At 43.2% G+C, this 19424-nt stretch overlaps 1 protein-coding gene across 35 annotated transcripts in view; it reads right to left on the reverse strand.

Moving 5' to 3' along the window:
• Nucleotides 1-506: 506 nt before the first annotated feature.
• Nucleotides 507-19424, reverse strand: part of LOC117555816 (protocadherin gamma-C5-like) — a 248914-nt gene continuing 229996 nt past the window's right edge. For 10 of the 35 annotated variants that reach the window (XM_034230820.1, XM_034230821.1, XM_034230817.1 and 7 more), the window contains exons 2-5: nucleotides 8197-8255; nucleotides 7156-7209; nucleotides 4833-4930; nucleotides 507-3287 (exon numbers count right to left, since the gene is read on the reverse strand). In XM_034230820.1, coding sequence (XP_034086711.1) covers nucleotides 2899-3287; nucleotides 4833-4930; nucleotides 7156-7209; nucleotides 8197-8255 — 600 coding nt within the window. In that variant the 3' untranslated portion in view covers nucleotides 507-2898. Of the gene's footprint in view, nucleotides 3288-4832; nucleotides 4931-7155; nucleotides 7210-8196; nucleotides 8256-12701; nucleotides 15473-16404; nucleotides 18719-19424 lie in introns of those variants that run through there. The other 25 variants (XM_034230831.1, XM_034230832.1, XM_034230827.1 and 22 more) reach the window with 9 other exon arrangements.

Below are 19424 nucleotides of genomic sequence, written 5' to 3' on the forward strand. Positions count from 1 at the left end.
TTCACTGAAATTGATTTTACCATAGTGATTCTTAAATCTCTAATGAGGTTTTGTAAATTAATTAGACTCATTATTAAGTAGATTTGTTGTTTATAGTTGTGAATCATGTTATCACCGGAAGCATAGCAATAAAGTTTTCCAATTAATTATTCCCTTTTTTCATGTGACAAGGGAACAGCAGTCAACGAGGTTGTCAAGTTGATGTTATTTAATTAGAAATTATATCTTGTGCCCTCATTGAGTCTTATTTTTACTCCCTTTTATCTACACAGAGCATGGACCACCTGAAATGGACGACGGAGAGAGCAAAGCTTTGCGGGAAAATGTAGTAGGGCTGCAGTCCTGCTGAATATGGGTCACAGACAACAAGCGGAAGAAAAGAGCACATTGCATCTGATGCTTTTCACAGCTGAGTCTCATTGATTAGCAATGTATGGTGCAAAATGTTAACTCACACTAGCCTGCTAAACCTACACATATAAACATAACACAAACACACACAAGTATTTTTTTTTAAATGATTTCAGAATCGTTTTATTTGAAATGTCAGTGTTCAAGAGAAAATAAAACAGCAATATAAATATTAGCATAAAAATAAGAGAGTAACACAGGGGTATAGCGTGGGAGATAAGCATTTGATAAGAAAGATAATACAGCAGGATAGAATAGTATTAATTCAGCAGCGGACGGACACATATATAATATTTATAATCATTTGTTCATATGGACAGAAAGAGAATGAGAGGCATTCTTTCACAAATGCACAAGAAAAGGTCACCGCAAAAGAACATTAAGAGGTTACAGAAGGATAGAAACATTTCCATATTTTTTTTGTTTTGTTTGTTTCTTTACAGGGTGATAAAATATAGTAGAGAGAAAATGAACACAAAAATATGCGCAACACATATCACAAGTTAACTAGTCTACGTGTGTCACTTTGTTTACTTATCTAAAGATGTCTTTCATTATTTATTTACACTGAAGAGTTAGTTGGCTTCCATGGTGCTTAGTTACTACATTGCAACACAAACTGTTGAAGAACATCTCAGATTTTTATTCATTATTGATTCTTTTTTTTTTGTAACTGGTTTTCTTATTTTTCTTGAAAAACAAAATGCAACACATTCCAGTAGTAAGCCACGCCTTGTGGAGAGGGACTTTTATTTTGAAAATGTTGGATGTTGTCCCTACTATACAAACAACTGGCTCATACCATCGACAGGACTTGTGTTTATTTACAGTGGGGAAGATCCTCGCAGGACTAGGGGGTGAGGGGAGAGGTGAGTGGTACAGAGGCTACAGTGATTTTAATTGAGGTTTTTTTTTTTCAATGGGCTCTCGAGTGGTATCTCCTCACCAACAGGGACAGCTGTGCTTGGCTCTGTTGACCTCTACCTGGGTCAGTGCATTAGAGAAAGTTTAAGAGAAGGACAGATCAACAGTGGTTCCTCTGTACATTCAGTGGGTAGAGCCAAGTTGTTCCCCCCCCCCCGGTTGATGTAATGGGGTCCACCGAGTCTGTGTAACCCTCACCACTTCCCCTCCACTCCCCCTGACCCAGCCTGCAATCTGCTTTTTTCTCATGCAGTTGTATCCGGCCAGAAGCCTGACAGACAGATGGACGGCAAAGTAAAGACTTCATATCATAAAACAAACAATTCCTCTATGCTATTAAATCTCCCAAAGAAAAACATATCTTTCTGCGTCACATCAAGAAGTTTCTTCAACACTTCGAGAGTGTGAGGGGTAAATACTCCTGCAAAGTGTCCAGGGACTCCTAAGAACTTAAGTTTACCACATCTATGCATTTCCCAAAAGAACGAAGTGATTACTACCCCTACATCTCATCTTCAAATTACGATCAGTGCATTTCTCTTTGTTTGGCTCCCAACGTGGGGAAGTGAGTGAGGGGAGGGGAGGATCTGGGTGTGGAGGGGGAGGCTAAAGGGTGCAGGGCAGCAGGACATGTTTGTGCCCATCTGGTGTTATATAAGACACACTTCTACCAGCAAGGACAGCATGGCTGGTGACTCAACACCATGCCGCCACACCCTCTCCCTGCCCGTCCTCTGGGTGCATGCTCTGGTCATAAAAATATCAGGAGGTTCAAATCTTATTTTTCTTAAACTATGATTACAAAACGTTTTTTTTTTGTTTTGAGTCAATTAAATGCTACATGTGCATTCTATTGACATGCGATTGGTGGGAGGATAACAGATTTAGGATGTCCTCCTCTTTGCTTTTGAAATGCATAGTTTGCAACTCTAAACTAGTATATGTGGTTTGAACCTTAAAGAGCATGCAGAAGAGTTTGTAATACCTGTCAAACAACAGCCTTATATCATCAGGACTTATGCTTTAAGATCCTGCAAGGCTGATCCTATATAGGAATCTAATGGATGGCAACTAGCGTACTTTACAATAGCCGTCTTTCCGCCGTGGGAAAGAGCACAATAAATCCAACATGAAAGACATTAACATTTCATCTCTGAATACATCACTGCATATAGCCTTGTAATCCCAGCAAGGTTACTTACACTGAATCTCTATGTCCAAGATCATTTGCCAAAACAAAAATAAAAAACACAATAACCCCCCCATATCCTGCCAAAATTATCTACTGACAAAGATTATGTGAGCAATACTAGACCTTTAGCACAGCACGGGTAATCAACACCAACAATAGCCTTCGGCACATTCAAGACACTTTCAAAGAACCATCAACATCCATCCAAAGTCCACATGGTCAAAGGTGCTGCTGTCGTTAGTTAGACCGTGGCTAACAAGAGGGACAGCAGAGCAGTAAGATACCTAATGGGGGGGGGGGGGGTACGGGGGGTTGAATTTCTCATCAGAACAGGCCGGGTTTATCTTTCCTCCATCTCTCTCCATCGAACTCTACTTCTTCTCCTTCTTGGTGGACTTCTTCTTGGAGGCAGGGGTCTGGGCGGCCTTGGGGGGCTCGGGCTGGGGCGACATCTGGGCCGACATCTGGGCCGACATCTGGGCTGACATCTGGGCCGCCATCTGGGCCGGGGGCAGCGCCTGTTGGGCTGCCTGCTGGGCAGTGGCCTGCTGCTGCTGCTGCTGCTGCTGCTGCTGCTGCTGCTGCTGCTGCTGCTGCTGCTGCTGCTGCTGCTGGGGGTTTGAGGTGAGGGTGGCCGTGCTACCGGGGATGTAGACGTTCTGGCGATAGTCGGGCACGTGCTGCAGGGTGAACTGGGGGCTGTACCGGGTGCTCAGGCCCATGGTGCCGGGTCCCAAGGTGGCCGTAGCCTCGCTCACTTCTGGGGGGAAGAGAGACAGAGTGGGGGGAATAAGGGGTGAGGAGGGAGAGGAGAGAGGGATGAAATTTGTTAGACAACCAGAATGTGAAAGTTTTAGTATGACAGTGTTATATAAAAAGATAGAAATGGAAATAGGTCTTAAAAGGAGGTTCAACTACAAGATAAGGTATTTGATTACAGAGAAATTGCATTTGATTTAAAGTTAAACATATCCTGCTGCTTAGGCAAAACAGGAGGTTGCAGTGGGCTCAGCTAAAAAGAGGCACAAGAGGTGTTACACAATGGCTGATTGTGTGCAGATGTTTTTGTTCTTAACATAGATGAGGAAACGTCTCTCCTGCATCCTCCTCTATGTCTCTATCTCACATGGCCTGAGTGTGTGTGCGCATGACGTAGCTGTTCGGCTCATAATTCTCCCACAGCCCCTGCATTGCAGAGCCTGAGACACAAACGCTCCCTCCCCCATCCTGTGGCTCCTCTCAGCCTATATAAACACTAACAACAGACATGCTTACTGGCTTCCAAAGGGCCAAAGCAAGTGACTGAAAACACAACTTAATAATCTGTCTGCATTCACAGTGCTTTGTCAATTCATTGCGGGATTACTTCTGCATTGCGCTTCAACACAGTGACAGTCAGTGTAGAAGAGAGAGGACGTTCAGTATGTATCACTGTTTTGTCTTGCCTTAATGATGACAATATAACTGTTCATTTTGTCTACATTTGTGCTGACACGCAGCTTACCACTATGCCTTTTTCTGTCTCTCTCTCTGACAGAAGAATTCCACACAACGTCCGGTGCAGTGTCCAAGAGGGGGAGGGTGTTATTGTGTGGGTGTAGAGGGAGGTGTGTCAGTGGTTTAAGTTACAGTGGAAACAATGACTTGAGTCTATTTAGTAATAAATATGGTCAAGTTTGTCCCTCTGTCATATCTGTGTTTGTTGTCTTTGACTGTCACTATGTGGTGTTGCTCAGCCTTCTTTCAACACCAATTTAATGGATATTCTTCCATGTTATTGACTTAGGATTCCACAGTTTCAGCCCAAAGATATATCATTGTGTATCCCCCCTTAGTGCTGGATACACATTCGCGAAATAGGGCAGTGGAAAGAGGACATTTTGTGATTTGGAAATGTCAAATAATATATGAGCCATGTTGTGGGGGCTCTATAGCCTTCTGCCTATTATAAAACACTGTGCATGTCATCAGTGTGTACAGTGGAAACATGCATCTCTGAAGGTTGTTAAATTCAACACAACCACAGTGCTGTGTATCTGAGGGACTGCAGGTAGTTACGTCCACTGTCTGACTATCCTCTGGATAATTAACAGCACACAATCACGACACGGAAACATCAATGTAGACCGGGAGAGCTTTATCAATGAGCGAGGCTGGCTAGTTGCCCTCCAACCAAACAGGAACCTAAATAAATAAACTCTGCCCACGCACCCTCACTAAGCTTGTGAAGAGATATAAATTGGTTTGGAAAAGAAGAGAATAATCGATAGTAGGGAGGAAAAAGATGACGAGGTATAGGACTCACCGTTAGCTGCAGCCATCAGGGCCTGGAGCTGCTCAGCCTCAGTTGGCGGCTGGGGCCAGGGGCCAGTTCCCATGGCAACCTCGGGTCCTCCGGTTGCACTGTGGCGAAAAAAGAGGAGAGAGCAACTGTGAATAACTGGTCCTCTATAATGTGTTTGTGTTTAGCTAAGGTTTGGCAGTTTGTGGTTCATGATGTAAAGCAGCTGATGGCAAAGTACACAGCCTGAGGGAAAGTCAGCAAGGATAGCAATAATGACGTATAGTTCACAAAACAGGGTGTGTCCCAAACAAACACACACTTAAACACACTTTTGTCTGTCTGCACACAGTAGCAAGCGTGTTTGCGCATTCAAACACAGTTAACATAGTACAATGTTCACACTCTCTCTCTCCGGTGTGTCCATGGGCTCTGCGTGTTCTAGTAAATCTGATTAAATATTTATTGGTCCCACCTTTGAAGGAAATAGCTGTCTGCATAGTCACACATGTGGTGCTCAGTAGGCACTGAACATTTCCATCTGGGCAAACCTCACCTTCAAAGGTTTGTTTATTTAAAGTCTGCGATTTGCATGTGGGGAAAACAAAGGAGAAAGCAGACCTGCGCAGTATTATGCTCACCTTGTTTCCATTCCCACACCAACACAAGCTGAACAACTAACAACTAGGTCACAACACTTTAATACCCCCTTTGCTCCTGTTCCCAATGTGTTGATTAAAGTCCTGTTTGGATTTTAAGATGGTAGTTTGATTGGCCACCGCACTGCATTATGTTACCATCATTGTACTGAAACTGTGTCACCATAAATATCTAACAAACGTCACTTCATTTCATTAGAAGACCAGCAGGAGTCACACAAAATAATCTCGAGCAAGAACAATTTTACTAATCTCTTGACCTCCTAATTTGTGTGTTTAATACATTGGTTGTTTAACTGTTTTTGGTAATAACAAACCACCTGCACATTTAGTGGAAGATCATTAACCCACAGGGACATGGGTAAAAGATACAGCTCCAAAAAGGAAAAGAAAATACATATCAAGGTCTCATTTCCTACTCTCTGACAAACACAGGCTGTAGTAATATATGAAGAATACAGGTCTGTATGTATATACATATATATAGATGGCATGTTGAATACATGTGAGATAAAGAAGAACTCTCTCTTTTCTATTTAAAACCAACAAAAATAAACTGACAAATTGCTCTGCTCGAGGGAATTAAGAGAAAGTAAAGGACACAATAAGGCAAAAGGGAAAGGAATTCTAACATAAAACAGGGATTTGTTAAAGAGCAGGTTGCCAGATCTTACTGCCAAAACTCTGAAGTGGATTGTAGTTTGGTGCCAGAGAGAGACTGAAGCAGAGAAGCAGGCAGCCAATGAGACAGGCTTGGTACGAGCAAGGTCAGTAAAGCCAGGGAAGCCATTTTGTGGCACTTCACATCACTTAAGATAAATAGGAATGCTTCATTTAAGCTAAATGATCAACTCTCTGTACTTATCACATCCTGCGGTTGTGTCAAGCACTTCCTGTGGTTAGGATTATCACTTCCTGTGGGCAAGATTGTGAACTGTGATCCAGATGGTTGTCCTTGGTTAGCAGGACAGGACCATGTGTTTCCTCTGCAACCTAACATGACATGTTTTATTTCCAAGGATGGCTTGCCTTGTTGTTTGGTGGAGAACCTGCTGGACTTTAACTTATTTCAGGCCCATTCAGCCAGTCTCACTGTGTACCTGCTGTTTACTTCATTGAGAAACTTTTTACATCCAACCAGCTTTTAAAGAAATCAATGATGGAACAGCTGTCTGTATTGTCACTTTCTTGCTGTCTGCTGTTGATAAATCACATGAAAAAGCCACATGTGGTGATGTTGAGCTACAACCATCACAGACATACATCAAAGGCAACACTGCACGGTAGGTCAGTCTCCAAGAAGGAGAGAAAACAAGAGCTCTCAGAGAGTAATGACTATAGGTATAGCACACATAAAAGGCATAACAATTCTACAAAACACTGCACGCAAAAAATCCAAAGTTTCACAATCCTTTCTACACCACAGCAGGCATTGTGGCCTATGCACATCGATCAACAAACCCCATCAAACTTTCAGGGAGACTAACACAAGCTATTGGTTAGGTACATCTACACACAGCACAGCACTCAACTGCAGTGCACTACCTATAATATTTTAGCCACTCTCTGCCCTTATCAGCTGATTTGTGTTCAGGTCCCTTTTTCCCCCAACAGTGACTTGACAAAAAACATTGATCAGCTCATAAGGACAGAAAATGACCATAACATGTCTACATCTAAATTAGTACCTTGTCCCACTCTTCGGCGTCCATCGTATGTGTGTACCGTATGGCATGTGGGGACTAGAAACACAACAAGTTATACAGAATGGAGGTAAGAAAAAGGAAAATGTTGAGATGTTGTGCTCTAGATCTCTGTATGTTGAGTCTGTCATATCTATTTAAAGAAAGATAGTTTTCTATTTCTCCACCACTGAGATAAAATGTCCAATGTATTCCTCCTACCCCAGTGGAATTCTAGAATGACTGTGATGTGTGTGTGTGTGTGTATCTATGTGTGTATCTATGAGTCTAACATTTTCCTGACTTGGCTCATCAGAGCGTTTTGCCCAGCTGGTATGTTTCAGGGAGAAGCCTTGACTCATAGAATGTGTCGTGCAATCATTGTTGTGAAAACTCAATTTTAGCCCACACAATATGGGCAAATAGCAATCATTAACCATCGACATACAGAACACTCTCACTAAAACACACAAGTGAACTAAAGAAACATGTTTCATGTATTGTCCAATTAAGCAAGTCAGAACGACATCTCAGATGGTAGAAAATGAAGAGCGCTGAAGAAGGATAAATACACTATCCCATCCCCCCCAGTAGCTCTGGTCACAGTCCCTCATCAGTAGTACTGAGTGATGGTTCACAGGCTCAGAGAGTGCAGAGAGGAGAGGAGGGGAGGGGGAGGGGAGTGGAAGCTGCGGCAGCCATTTTATAAAGCAGCCTGAAATCAGAGAGATGCTCATTCAGGAGACTAAACCAGGAATCTGAATTCACTGAGCAGGTCATGCTATAAAATGCTCATTACAATGTTTTTCAAAATCAGATTGAAATGGTTGCACTTTGACTTTGATTTCTTCAGTATTTTACAATCAGCTCTCTGCAGGTAGCGAGGTGTTATGGTCACAGCACTCACTACCATCCCCCTCCTGTTTTTATTCCTCATCCTCCATCGCTCTCTCAGTCTTTACGATAAGCTTGCCTTGTGCAGCACAATAATATGTCCTTGACACGCATCTTATCACAGTGTGGTTGTGTGTGTCTCAGTTTACTCACCCACTAGGTCCGGGTCTCTGTCCCTGAGTGAAGCGCCAGTCATTGTTGGGGGGCTTTTGCTGTGAAGAGAGTAGAAGTTGCAACATGAATCATGTGTTTCATCGGGACATAGCAGGACGGTTTTGAGGTGTAACTTTTGGTTTGCAAGATGTTTCTTTGTGGTCGACACATCTGTGTGTGATGGTGTATGTCGTGTGTCTGTCTGTGATTTATAAAATATTTTTTGTGTCTCTATGCTTGAGGTTCAACAAAGGGTTACAGTTGGAAACAAATATCTGTATGCTCAGGCATCCATGTTGTTCCGAAAGCTGTGGAGCATAAAATGCTGCAGGGGACAAACACACACACACACACACACACACACACACACACACACACCACACACACACACACACACACACACACACACACACACACACACACACACACACACACACACACTGGAGTGCTGCTTATAAAACGTGACTCAAAGCAAAAGGAAAAAGAAAGATAATATAACAAATTGTTATTTATGGTATAATAAGCCCATACGATATCGAAAGGACATTTAAACAGCATTTTTTCACTAAATGACCTCAAAAACACAAATAAATACAGACAAAACAAAACTATGACAACCCCTTAAAACTTTTTACGGTAAAGATTGGGGAGATTCCTTGCTAGTTAATACATGGCTTCCTATAACAATACTTGTAATAAATGAAGAGGGCAGAGAGAGTCCTTGAAAGGCTGCGTTGTTATTTTTATACCAAAACATTATGGAGACAAGGAAACAATGGTGGCTCCGCAGTGATAAAAGCCTCTCTACTATCCCTTCGACTCTCTATGAATGTGTTCAAGCCCATTGCACTCTAGTCCATCTCTACCTCACTGGCCATGTCATCATGTCTTTTCCATCTCTCTACCACTTTCCCTCTCTCAGGCTCTCTTGTTGTGCAGTGATGCAGTGAATAGACCCTTGGCTTGGCTCCAGATTCTGCCGCCTAATCCACACAAGAGCTCCCTGGAGAAAGAGGCCAGCAGGATGATGTGCTGCATTATTAAAAGAGCTGTTCTACCCGAGGGAATGATGGAAAGAAGCAAGAGAGCAGAAGAGAAAACAGAACGAGAGAATATCTATATATACAAAAAGGTACAGTCATGACTGGAGCCTCTATTAGCATACAGGTAAACAAGAAACAAATGCACCAGTGAGTGGTGACTTGTTGAATGCACATAGAACGACAAGGCAAAGAGGGCTGTTGAAACAAGTGAAAAAGGGAATATGGTTCCTTTCTCAATGCAGACTAAACAAGTGAGTGCCATAAAGACAATTACAGAGAACTCAACTGTAACAAAAAAAGGCAGTGAAAGAGGAGACTGTGGTATGAAGTCTGGTTTTCTAATGGACACTACAAAGGGAAGGAGGTAGTGTGAATTGCAAATATTCATAACAATTATTAACCAACCCTCTGGTCCATACACTGTAGAGTGAAAATAGCTGACAGTGGACCTCTTCTAATCCGAAAGAAAGGAAATATACAGTCAGATAAAGAGAAGTGTGCTTAATAATGTCCTGATACGTGATGCAACGCCAGAACTTACACGTTTTCATTATTGCAACATACAGCCATAGTGGATGAGGATGAGCAGAGGAGGGCATATTTGATCTCTTATACTCCTTTCAGGGCAGAGCCGGGCTGATGTTTGGAGTCTAAAAATGGACTCAACGATGTGCGTGGGCACAAGAGTCTGTCTGAGCTTTGGTAGAGAGAGAAAGGGATCAGCACTGAGTGGAAGCAAACATCCACAGAGAGGCCCAGCATTCCAGCTGTGTGACTCTCTCTCACCACACAGACACACACTTGTCATTTCCAAGGTCTTATACCACTGCAGGCATGCGGCATAAAGGGTAATAGACTACACATGCTGGACCCCACTGCTGGTGCATGCTTCATTGAAGGCAACCTCACTGCACCTAAACATCACAAGCAGACAGGTAATATCCAGAAGAATGCAAACTCTTCTGCTCAAAAGGAAAGTCAAACCGATGGCCTTCCTATCACTCAACTAAAGATTGATTCAAATCCATTTACTTAAGCTCCAATTATCTGAGCATCTTTAAATGTGCATGCTGGATTCATCAAGGGTTATAAACTGATCACATGGGCACATCTGGATTTTATCCAGCATGTTTGAAGCAGGTGAATGTGAGCTAAAACTTTTGATTTACTTCTTCACCACTTCTACACAAAGGTCTATCCAGTTGCTTCAAAATAAAACACAAATGTAATATATTTTCTTTCTCTCCTCCTGACGGGGGTAAAACATACAGTAAAGGCAAACACGTCTTTTACACATACAGATCCATCTGGTACTCTTTATGTAATATTCAGGTTCATAGCACGCAAGCTATTGATGCTAAAAGAACTTTGGCTGGACTTAGTGCTTTGCCTGAAAACAGGAAGTTGAGTCTGTTCAGTTGCTCTGATAACCTACAGGGCCTCACACATACACAACATATAACCTTCAGTACAAACGCATGCGCTCATTTGTAGCACAACACACAGCTTCATCTTCCATAAAAAAAAAGCTTATTTACAAAAGACTTGGTCTTACTAAGTGCACGTGCCAAACTTTTAAACTACCATAGACTCAAAGATTGAAAGAAACACATGGTCATGAGAATATTTAGATCCTGCTTTAAACCTATGATTGTACTAGTAATGGAGAGGGGAAGAATTGCTAAGATGAAATTGAAGAGGCAACTTGGTGAGCCATGAACTCAAGATTACATGGAATGTTTCTGTGTCCACTGAGTGAGAAGGCTCAATAAATCATGGGAATATTTGCTTTATCAATGCAAGTGCCATACATTTTGAAGGCCAATTGGAAAAAAGTAAACTTTTTTCACCATTACTTTTAGGAAAAACTGTCAATACAATTTTGCCTCCAAACGTCTTGAGAGTTAGTACATGAATGCCAAAACAGCACATAGCAAATGAATAGAGGATCCAAAGAAGGGCAGAGGGAATTGCTTGACAATTGGACTCCTAGGCCCCAGGGTCCTCTTCAAATTACACACCACTAGAGGCTCCTTGTGCCTGATGCTTTGTACACACAATCTCACAAGCAGGCATATAAACACCTACAGTGATGGCTGCTGCTCTTGACCCATTATAGCCTGTGTTGTCTGTCGCTGTGGCACACGTGCATAAAAGCTATCCTTCCTTTATCTTTGTTAACCCTTCATCTCTTTTCCTCTGTTGTCCTCATTGCACATGTGTTACTAGAACAGGGTGACAGATGGTACCCTGTTGACCTCAGGGACAACCTCATTTAGCACAGAGAGTGGCTATGTAATTCAGACTGACAAGAAACAGGAAAATCTTATGTATATTCAAAAGAGTAAACACCCTGTTGTGGGGTGAAGAAATTGTTATTACCAAAACACCACGGCAACAATATTGACCTTAAACTAAACTCAACATTTAATATGTCATGGCTGTGAATAGACCCCGAGGATGATTGTTAAGGATGAGAAAACCTCGTACTTTTTAACTATTAAATTCCTCAAAGTGAGGCACTGTCAGCCATCCTCCCTGACAGTGCTTGCTTTGCATCAAAACACTTAATAAGTTGTGATTTTTTTTTTACACCCTGCTCTTACAAATGGAAAAGGTGGTATTTCTGACCAAGGATCTAATAATGGAAAACAGAAATGTGTGTACAGAGCTCGCACAGCCTCACTCATCCTGGAACCAATCACAGAAAGTTCAAGAGGACAACAGGAAGTCAGGGGTCAGGCCACTGACCCCATGAATTCCTGTTTTTCAGCTACTGCTTTATTCTTTGACTCCCCCCAGCTCACCATTTTGTTCCCTTTGCCCTTTTCCTCTCCTTCACCCCCATCTCTCCCTCTGTCATTCTGTTACCCTCTGTCTCCGAGCCCTTCCACTGAGCCAACACTGCAGGATATTTTCATCTGTCTGTCTCCTCCTGTCCATCTGTTAGGAACACTCGTGTTTCCCACTTTCAACTTCCTTTGACATTTCTTCTCCAACTACCTTCTTTCTGCCCAACTTTCTTTATCTGTAGCTTTCACATCCATAAAGAAAAGTTCCCCACTGTCAGTTTAGTCACTGGAAGTCAGAGATAGTAACCACATTTCCTATAGCCTCAGGTCAGATTACATAGTAACATGCTCTCTGCCCAAACCCGTCTAGTAGGACAACAAAGCTCTAGGAGCTGTTTTAAGGATCCTCCTGCAAGTAATGTTTCAGATAAAATACTGCAGAGCTAAGTGACAGAGGACATCTAGTTTTGCACTGTGTCAAGAGTGGAAGCAATACAACTATGTTTTTAACCAATTTGTTGTATTGAACTATTACAATATCAAATAACTGCATGATATACTTAAAGCATTTTTTAAACATGCCTATAGATACTGAACCTCCTGTATTGGTTGTATCCCACAATAGCATATCCCAGCAATTCCATGCTTGCTCCCAAACATAATCCCTCACCTCACTGGCTGAGTTCATAAGGTGCTTCCTGCTGAGTGTCATGTTGAGTGTGTTGTTGTGACTCATCATTGGTGTCTTCATAAATACAAAGTCACTCCGACTGGATATGGTGGAGTAGCACGGCCTGTAGGTGCGTGTGTGAGGGTCCTGGGAGTCTCCTACGACTTCCATATATCGTATGGGACCATCACTATTTAGCTGCAGGTGCAGGTCCTTGCTTGGCCTCTGATGGTAGCGGCTGGGCCTGTTGCGACCGTAGCAGCAGCTGCAGTCCGAGTCCTCCAGCCCATGGCCACGGGGCCTAAGGCAGCGTACCATGAGGACGGCAAAGGTGATAAAGGACACCCCTGATACACAGGCTAAAGCGATGATGAGGTACAAAGTAATGTCAGACATCCCAGTGCGGTGGTAGAAGGGTGTGTGGCGGGGGCTTGCAGGAGCATCCTTGGGCATGGCCTTCTCATCCACAGTTATTGAAATGTTCACAGAGCTGGACTTTGGTGGGTCACCATTGTCCTGAATAATGACCACAATGTCATAAGTGGAGCCAACTTCCTCCTCTGCCAAATGTCTGGCTGTGCGGAGGTCACCGCTGTGTGGTCCAATACGGAACATGCCAGCATTTGGTCCAGGGGCGATGGAGTAAAATAACCATGCATTGTGCCCACTGTCTGCATCCACCCCTACAAGTTTATTTATTAGGTGCCCTGGGTCGGCAGATAGGGGCACAGTGAACTCTAACCCTTTGTCTTTTGGGTAGAAGGGGTATACAATCACTGGCACATTGTCATTCACATCCACCACAAACACATGGACTGTAACATTGGCTGTCCTTGGGGGCACCCCAGCATCCCGGGCCTGCACCTCAATACGGAAAGCTTTGAGCTGTTCATGATCCAGAGAGCGCATGCTGTGGATGTGGCCACTGTCTTGGTTGATGTAGACATATGAAGAGATGGATGAGCCCTGGACCATGCTGGGAAGGATGGAATAAGAGATGTGAGCATTTTCTCCAAGATCTTGGTCAGTGGCTGAGACAGCAGCGATGGGAGCACTGGGAGCATTGTTCTCTGGGATGTCCACAGAGTATGAAGGCTGAGAGAAGGTGGGGGCATTGTCATTCACATCAGAGAGCTTCACCACAAAGGTGGTTTGTGACGAAAGCGGAGGGGAGCCAGCATCAGTGGCCTTGATGACCACTGTGTACTCTGGGACAGTCTCACGGTCCAGATTTCCAGAAGTGGTGAGGCTGTAATGCATGCCAAAAGCTGAATTGAGTTTGAATGGCAAACCTGGTTGGATAGTTAATGTAACCTGTCCATTAACATCAGAGTCCAGGTCCTTAGCACTTATGAGCGCTATCACAGTCCCTGGTGCTGAGTCCTCTCTGATAGGACTGGTCAGTGATGTCAGGGTCACCTCTGGTGCGTTGTCATTCACATCAATGATTTCCACTATGACGTTACAGGAGCCCTCCATGGCGGGGGAGCCACCATCTCTGGCCTGCACTGTGATGTGGTATGCATTGCCTTTCTCATAATCCACATTACCCTTCACACGGATCTCCCCGCTTTTAGAATCCACACTGAAAATGTTGGTAACGCGTTCCTGTGAGTATTTACTAAACAGAAAAGATATGTCTCCGTTGTTACCCGAATCCGCGTCAGTTGCGTTCAATTTCGTAACTAAAGTGCCACTTGCCACATTTTCTAAAAGCATAACTTTCTTTTTCTGCTCATCAAAGATAGGCGCATTGTCATTTACATCCAGAATTTTTATGAGCATTAGTGTTGAGCCAGATTTCTCGGGCTGACCCCCATCTACAGCAATGAGCAACAGGCGAAACGAGGCCTGCGTCTCCCTGTCAATAGGTTTATTTACCATTAGCTCTGGAAACTTACTGCCGTCACTTTTCGTCTCGACATTCAAAATAAAAAAGTCATTTTCTGCGAGATGGTAAGTGCGCAACGAGTTTGTACCCACGTCTGGGTCGTGTGCGCTCTCCAAACGGAACTTTGTGCCTGGAGCGGCCGCCTCTGATATCTCCAGAGAAATGTTGCTGTTAGAAAACTGCGGTGCATTGTCATTCACATCCAGAATGTCCACCACGACTCGATGAATATCTAAAGGATCCTCCAGTAGTATTTGAAGGTGTAGTGAACATACTGGACTTAATTCGCACATTTGCTCCCTGTCAATTTTTTGTTTGATAACCAACTCGCCGGTCGCCTGTTTTACCTCAAAATATTGCGTTGATGATTCCGAGACCACTCGCAACCTCCTCTGTACAATCCCCTGAGCAGAAAGGCTCAAATCTTTAGCAATATTCCCAACGACAGATCCCGGGTTGAGTTCCTCCGATACGGAATAGCTGAGCTGAGCGGACGCACAGGAGAAGCACGCTAGATAAAAGCAAAGCCTCCATAGCCTCCCTCCTCCGGAGCGCTTCCTCTGTCTGGAGTCCATTGTGCTGCGCTCCGAGGATCGGAGAATGGGAAAGTTTTTCTTAAGTTCTTCTTTCACTTAACGTATCCATAGTAATGTTAAAACGAGACGGTCAGGTTTAACAGTAAACATCTCCATTTTAAAAACAGAGAGATGGGAGGTTTGGATGTGATCATTTCGGCCGTCTTTTAAGAAAAAAACGGAAACAAAATCAAAGTATTTTCTGCCTCCGCTGAAACCCTCTGCTCCGTGTCCTCCGCCTCACTCCCCACATGGGCGTGGAGAGGCCGCAGAGGCCGTCCCCCTCATTGAAAGACAGGGCTGGACCTACTCTGTCACTCAGCTCACACACACACAGTGAAAACTTTCCAGTGACTACTAAACTTCCACCGACAGGCAAGGATCAGCCCTTTTCTCTTTGTAAAAGTGAGAGGACAATGCAAATAACAGAGGATATAGAAAGACTATGAATGAATTGTTTTTACAAAATATACCAAGCATTGATGTTTGCATTTCTGTGGAAAAGTTCAGTCACGTGCTGCTCATTATCAAAACAAAACAGTATATCAAGCAGCTGCTATTTATAGCAATGCTATTTGTATCCGCAGGGGGGCATGGTTTGCAAACTGTTTTTTCATGCAAAAAGGTTAACGTTTTTAAGGGGGTTCATTATAAAATACAACGTATTTTTTATAATATGCTACACAATGCCGGGATGAGAATAATTTGATCACAGGCTATGTAACCTAAATTAAAGAGCAACGCTTGGTTTGAGAGAAAAAAGCAACATTATTCGTATATGATGGTTTTAACCAACACAAAAGTGTAGTTTTTTTTTAAATGAACCTGAAATAAAGTGTGAGAGAATAACTCACAAACTACTTTACCCTGAACATTGAAATTGAAGATGATAACCTTAATTAATGGAATGCCACATTAGAATGATTATGCTCTAGCTTGAAGAATATTTTTAAATTGAGAAATACTGAAGCATATGCCTGCAATGTTTGTTTACATTTACAGTGATGAAAAAGCAGATTGTGTTTGGTCATTATCAAACAAGAAAGTTAAATGAGCTTTTTCACATAGCATGTCAGCTGGAATCCCAACCTGGATGCTGACCATATGAGCTAGCCATGAACACTTCTAGGCCTACTTTAAACCGAGTTTGAGTTCAACAAATCAAAACAAAATGAGGAGAATTCAGTTTAGCTACCATTTCTCTGTATCACACAATGCCTTCTGGTTTTCTGCTCACCTGCTGGCTCTCAAAGGTCCATGTGCTGTCGGGTAAAGAAGCATCCAGAACACTGATCACCTCCGTAAAGTCAGTGGTGCTGCTGGGCTTAATCAACGTGAAATCACTGTACTCTGACATTGGAGACATGCAGGACCTGAAGGACTGACTCTGAGACATCATGTCTCCTCCCAGGACCTCCACGTACTTTATAGGTCCATCAGTGTTGAGCTGAATCTGCATGTTTCTGTTGGGGTTCTTGTAATTATCACAGTCGCTTCCTCTCATGCAGCAACTACCGCTGCTGCTGCTGTTCCTCATGCATTTAACCGCTAAGATGAGAAAAGTCACCAGAGACAGCACGGACACCGAGGCCAGAGAGAGAATCAAATAAAGGGTGATTCTCCCAGTTTTCCTGCTGGGCTCGGCCGCTTTCTGTCGGAGGTCTAAGATGGGCTCATGGAGGCCGTCCTCCAGCATGATGGACACCGTGACGGTGGCGGACTGCATCGGTTCCCCGTCGTCCTTGATCTCTATAAGCAGCCTCTGAGAGGAGTCGTCCTGCTCGGACGCAGCGCGTTTAGTCCTCACCTCCCCTGTGTACAGGTTGACAGTGAACAGAGAGGCGTCTGTGGCCTCCGCCAGTTTGTAGGAGATCCAGGCGTTATGGCCCGAGTCAGCATCCACGGCCGTCACCTTAGTAACCAGGTGACCCGCTTTAGCGGAGCGGGACATCCTCTGGTGAGAGAGGGAGCCCAGGATAGCGGAGGAGGGGTAAATAACAACGGGGGCATTGTCGTTCTGGTCCAGGATAAAAACATGGACAGTGGTGTTGCTGCTGAGAGACGGAGAGCCCTGATCCTTTGCCTGAACCTGGATCTGAAACACCTTCAGTTTCTCATAGTCAAACGAGTGCATGCTGTATATGCTGCCGTTATCTGAGTTAATGTAAACATAAGACGAGACAGACACGTCCTGAACTTTAGAGTCCAGGATGGAGTAAGAGATTTTAGCGTTTTCACCAAAATCAAGGTCAGACGCTGATACTGAGTACAATATAGAGCCTGGCACCCCATTTTCTTTTAAATACACATTATAGGAGGGCTGAGTGAATGAAGGGCGGTTATCATTCACATCAGTGATGCTGACAGGTATACTTTTCTTACTTGACAGAGGAGGGGAGCCTGAATCAGTGGCTGTTATCTCAATATTATATTCTGAGAAACTCTCTCGGTCTAAAGCACCACTGGTTACCAAAGCATAATTATTAGAAAAAGAGGGTTTCAGATTAAAAGGTGAGCCTTTGGTGATTTGTAACGTCACTTTACTGTTATCCCCGGAATCAAGGTCTCGGGCGCTAATCAAAGCAACCACGGTACCACTTGGTGCGTCCTCTCGCACTGGCTTTGGTTGGGAAGTGAAAACTATTTCTGGAGCATTATCATTGAAATCACTTATATCAATATGCACTCGACAGTGGCCCTCCATTTCAGGGCTTCCTTTATCTTTTGCAGTTATGTCAATGTCATATGACTTAGTCGTTTCATAGTTTAACACCCCCTTTAGAGTGATTTCACCAGTTAAGGGGTTAATATCGAAGATTGACAATAAAATATCGGGTGTCCGAGAGCCGAATGAGAATTCAATTTCACCATTTAGACCTTCATCTGCATCAGTTGCTTTTGGTTTCATAACAATAGCTCCCTTTACACTTGTTTCTCCTAAGGTTACTTTGTAAACGTTTCTTTCAAACACCGGGAAGTTATCATTATTATCTAGCACGCTTATGGTTATTTGTGAGGTTCCAGATCTAACTGGATTCCCACCGTCTAATGCTGTCAGTAGTATTTTGTGAACTGCTTTTTTTTCGCGATCTAGAGGCTTTTCTAAAACAAGTTCTGGGACGGTCTTACCACCCTCTATTTCTTTTATTTTAAGGGAACAACATTCATTTTTACTAAGAGTATATGTTTTTAATGAATTGCTTCCAACGTCGGGGTCCATCGCACTCTCTAAAGGAAAACGCGTGCCAACTGCTGCAGATTCGGCAATTTTTAAAGATAGTAGACTTGAAAGGAAGTTAGGAGAATTATCATTAATATCACGTATTTCGACCTCTATTCGGTGTAACTGTAGTGGGTCTTCAATAACTACTTGCAGAGGTAAAACACAGCTGGCACTTTGTCCACAAATAGTCTCTCTGTCTATTCTGTCATTCACCAGTAGCTCGCCCTTCCCCGCATCGACACTGAAATACTGCTCTCCAGCCTCAGAGGCAACACGCAGCTTGCGATCAAAAATCTCAGACAGTCCCAGACCCAGATCTTTGGCTAGATTTCCTACCACAGAGCCCTGTTTTAATTCCTCCGGGATGCTGTATCGAGTCTGTCCATTTGTTGTGCTCCACAATAGAAAGAAAGTATGCCACCAAAGCGCCTGCCATCCCCAGTCTCGGTATATTGTCTTTGTCATCCTTGATTCAGTAAAATACATCAATTCCAATGCACGTGAACAGCGAACACAAAGTCAAAATCCATATTCCAAGAGTGTGACATATTCCATAAAAAATACGCCTGTTCATGATCTAAAATACAAATAAGATGAATCCGAATGATCCGTGTTTATGCAGCATTAACGTGCTCTCCTCCCATCCCTCCCATCGGGTTTGGTGCTGAAGCTGCATGGGGGAGGGAGTAGATCTCTTTGTACAGTTCAGAATCCTATTGGTGCACAATATCTATATCTCACATCCAATGAGAGGGAAACTGAGCAGCGTCGTTAAAGACACACTTACCCCTTTTACACTTTCATGAAAGAGCAAGTGAAACATATTAACGAAATGCCGTTTAAATGTCCATGTCATATGTAATTCTATAACATTTATTAATATAATCATCATTATATAAACGACATTTACATTCCAATTGATGACACTGTATTTATTTTCCCTGATTTTGATACTAAAAAGCCATCAGCGTTAATGTAAGTAATTGTGTGTCCAGAACATGTAAATGGGCATAGTTTTTTAGTGTGTATCAATA

This window comes from Gymnodraco acuticeps, unplaced genomic scaffold (assembly GCF_902827175.1).
Source record: "Gymnodraco acuticeps unplaced genomic scaffold, fGymAcu1.1, whole genome shotgun sequence".
NCBI lineage: Eukaryota > Metazoa > Chordata > Actinopteri > Perciformes > Bathydraconidae > Gymnodraco > Gymnodraco acuticeps.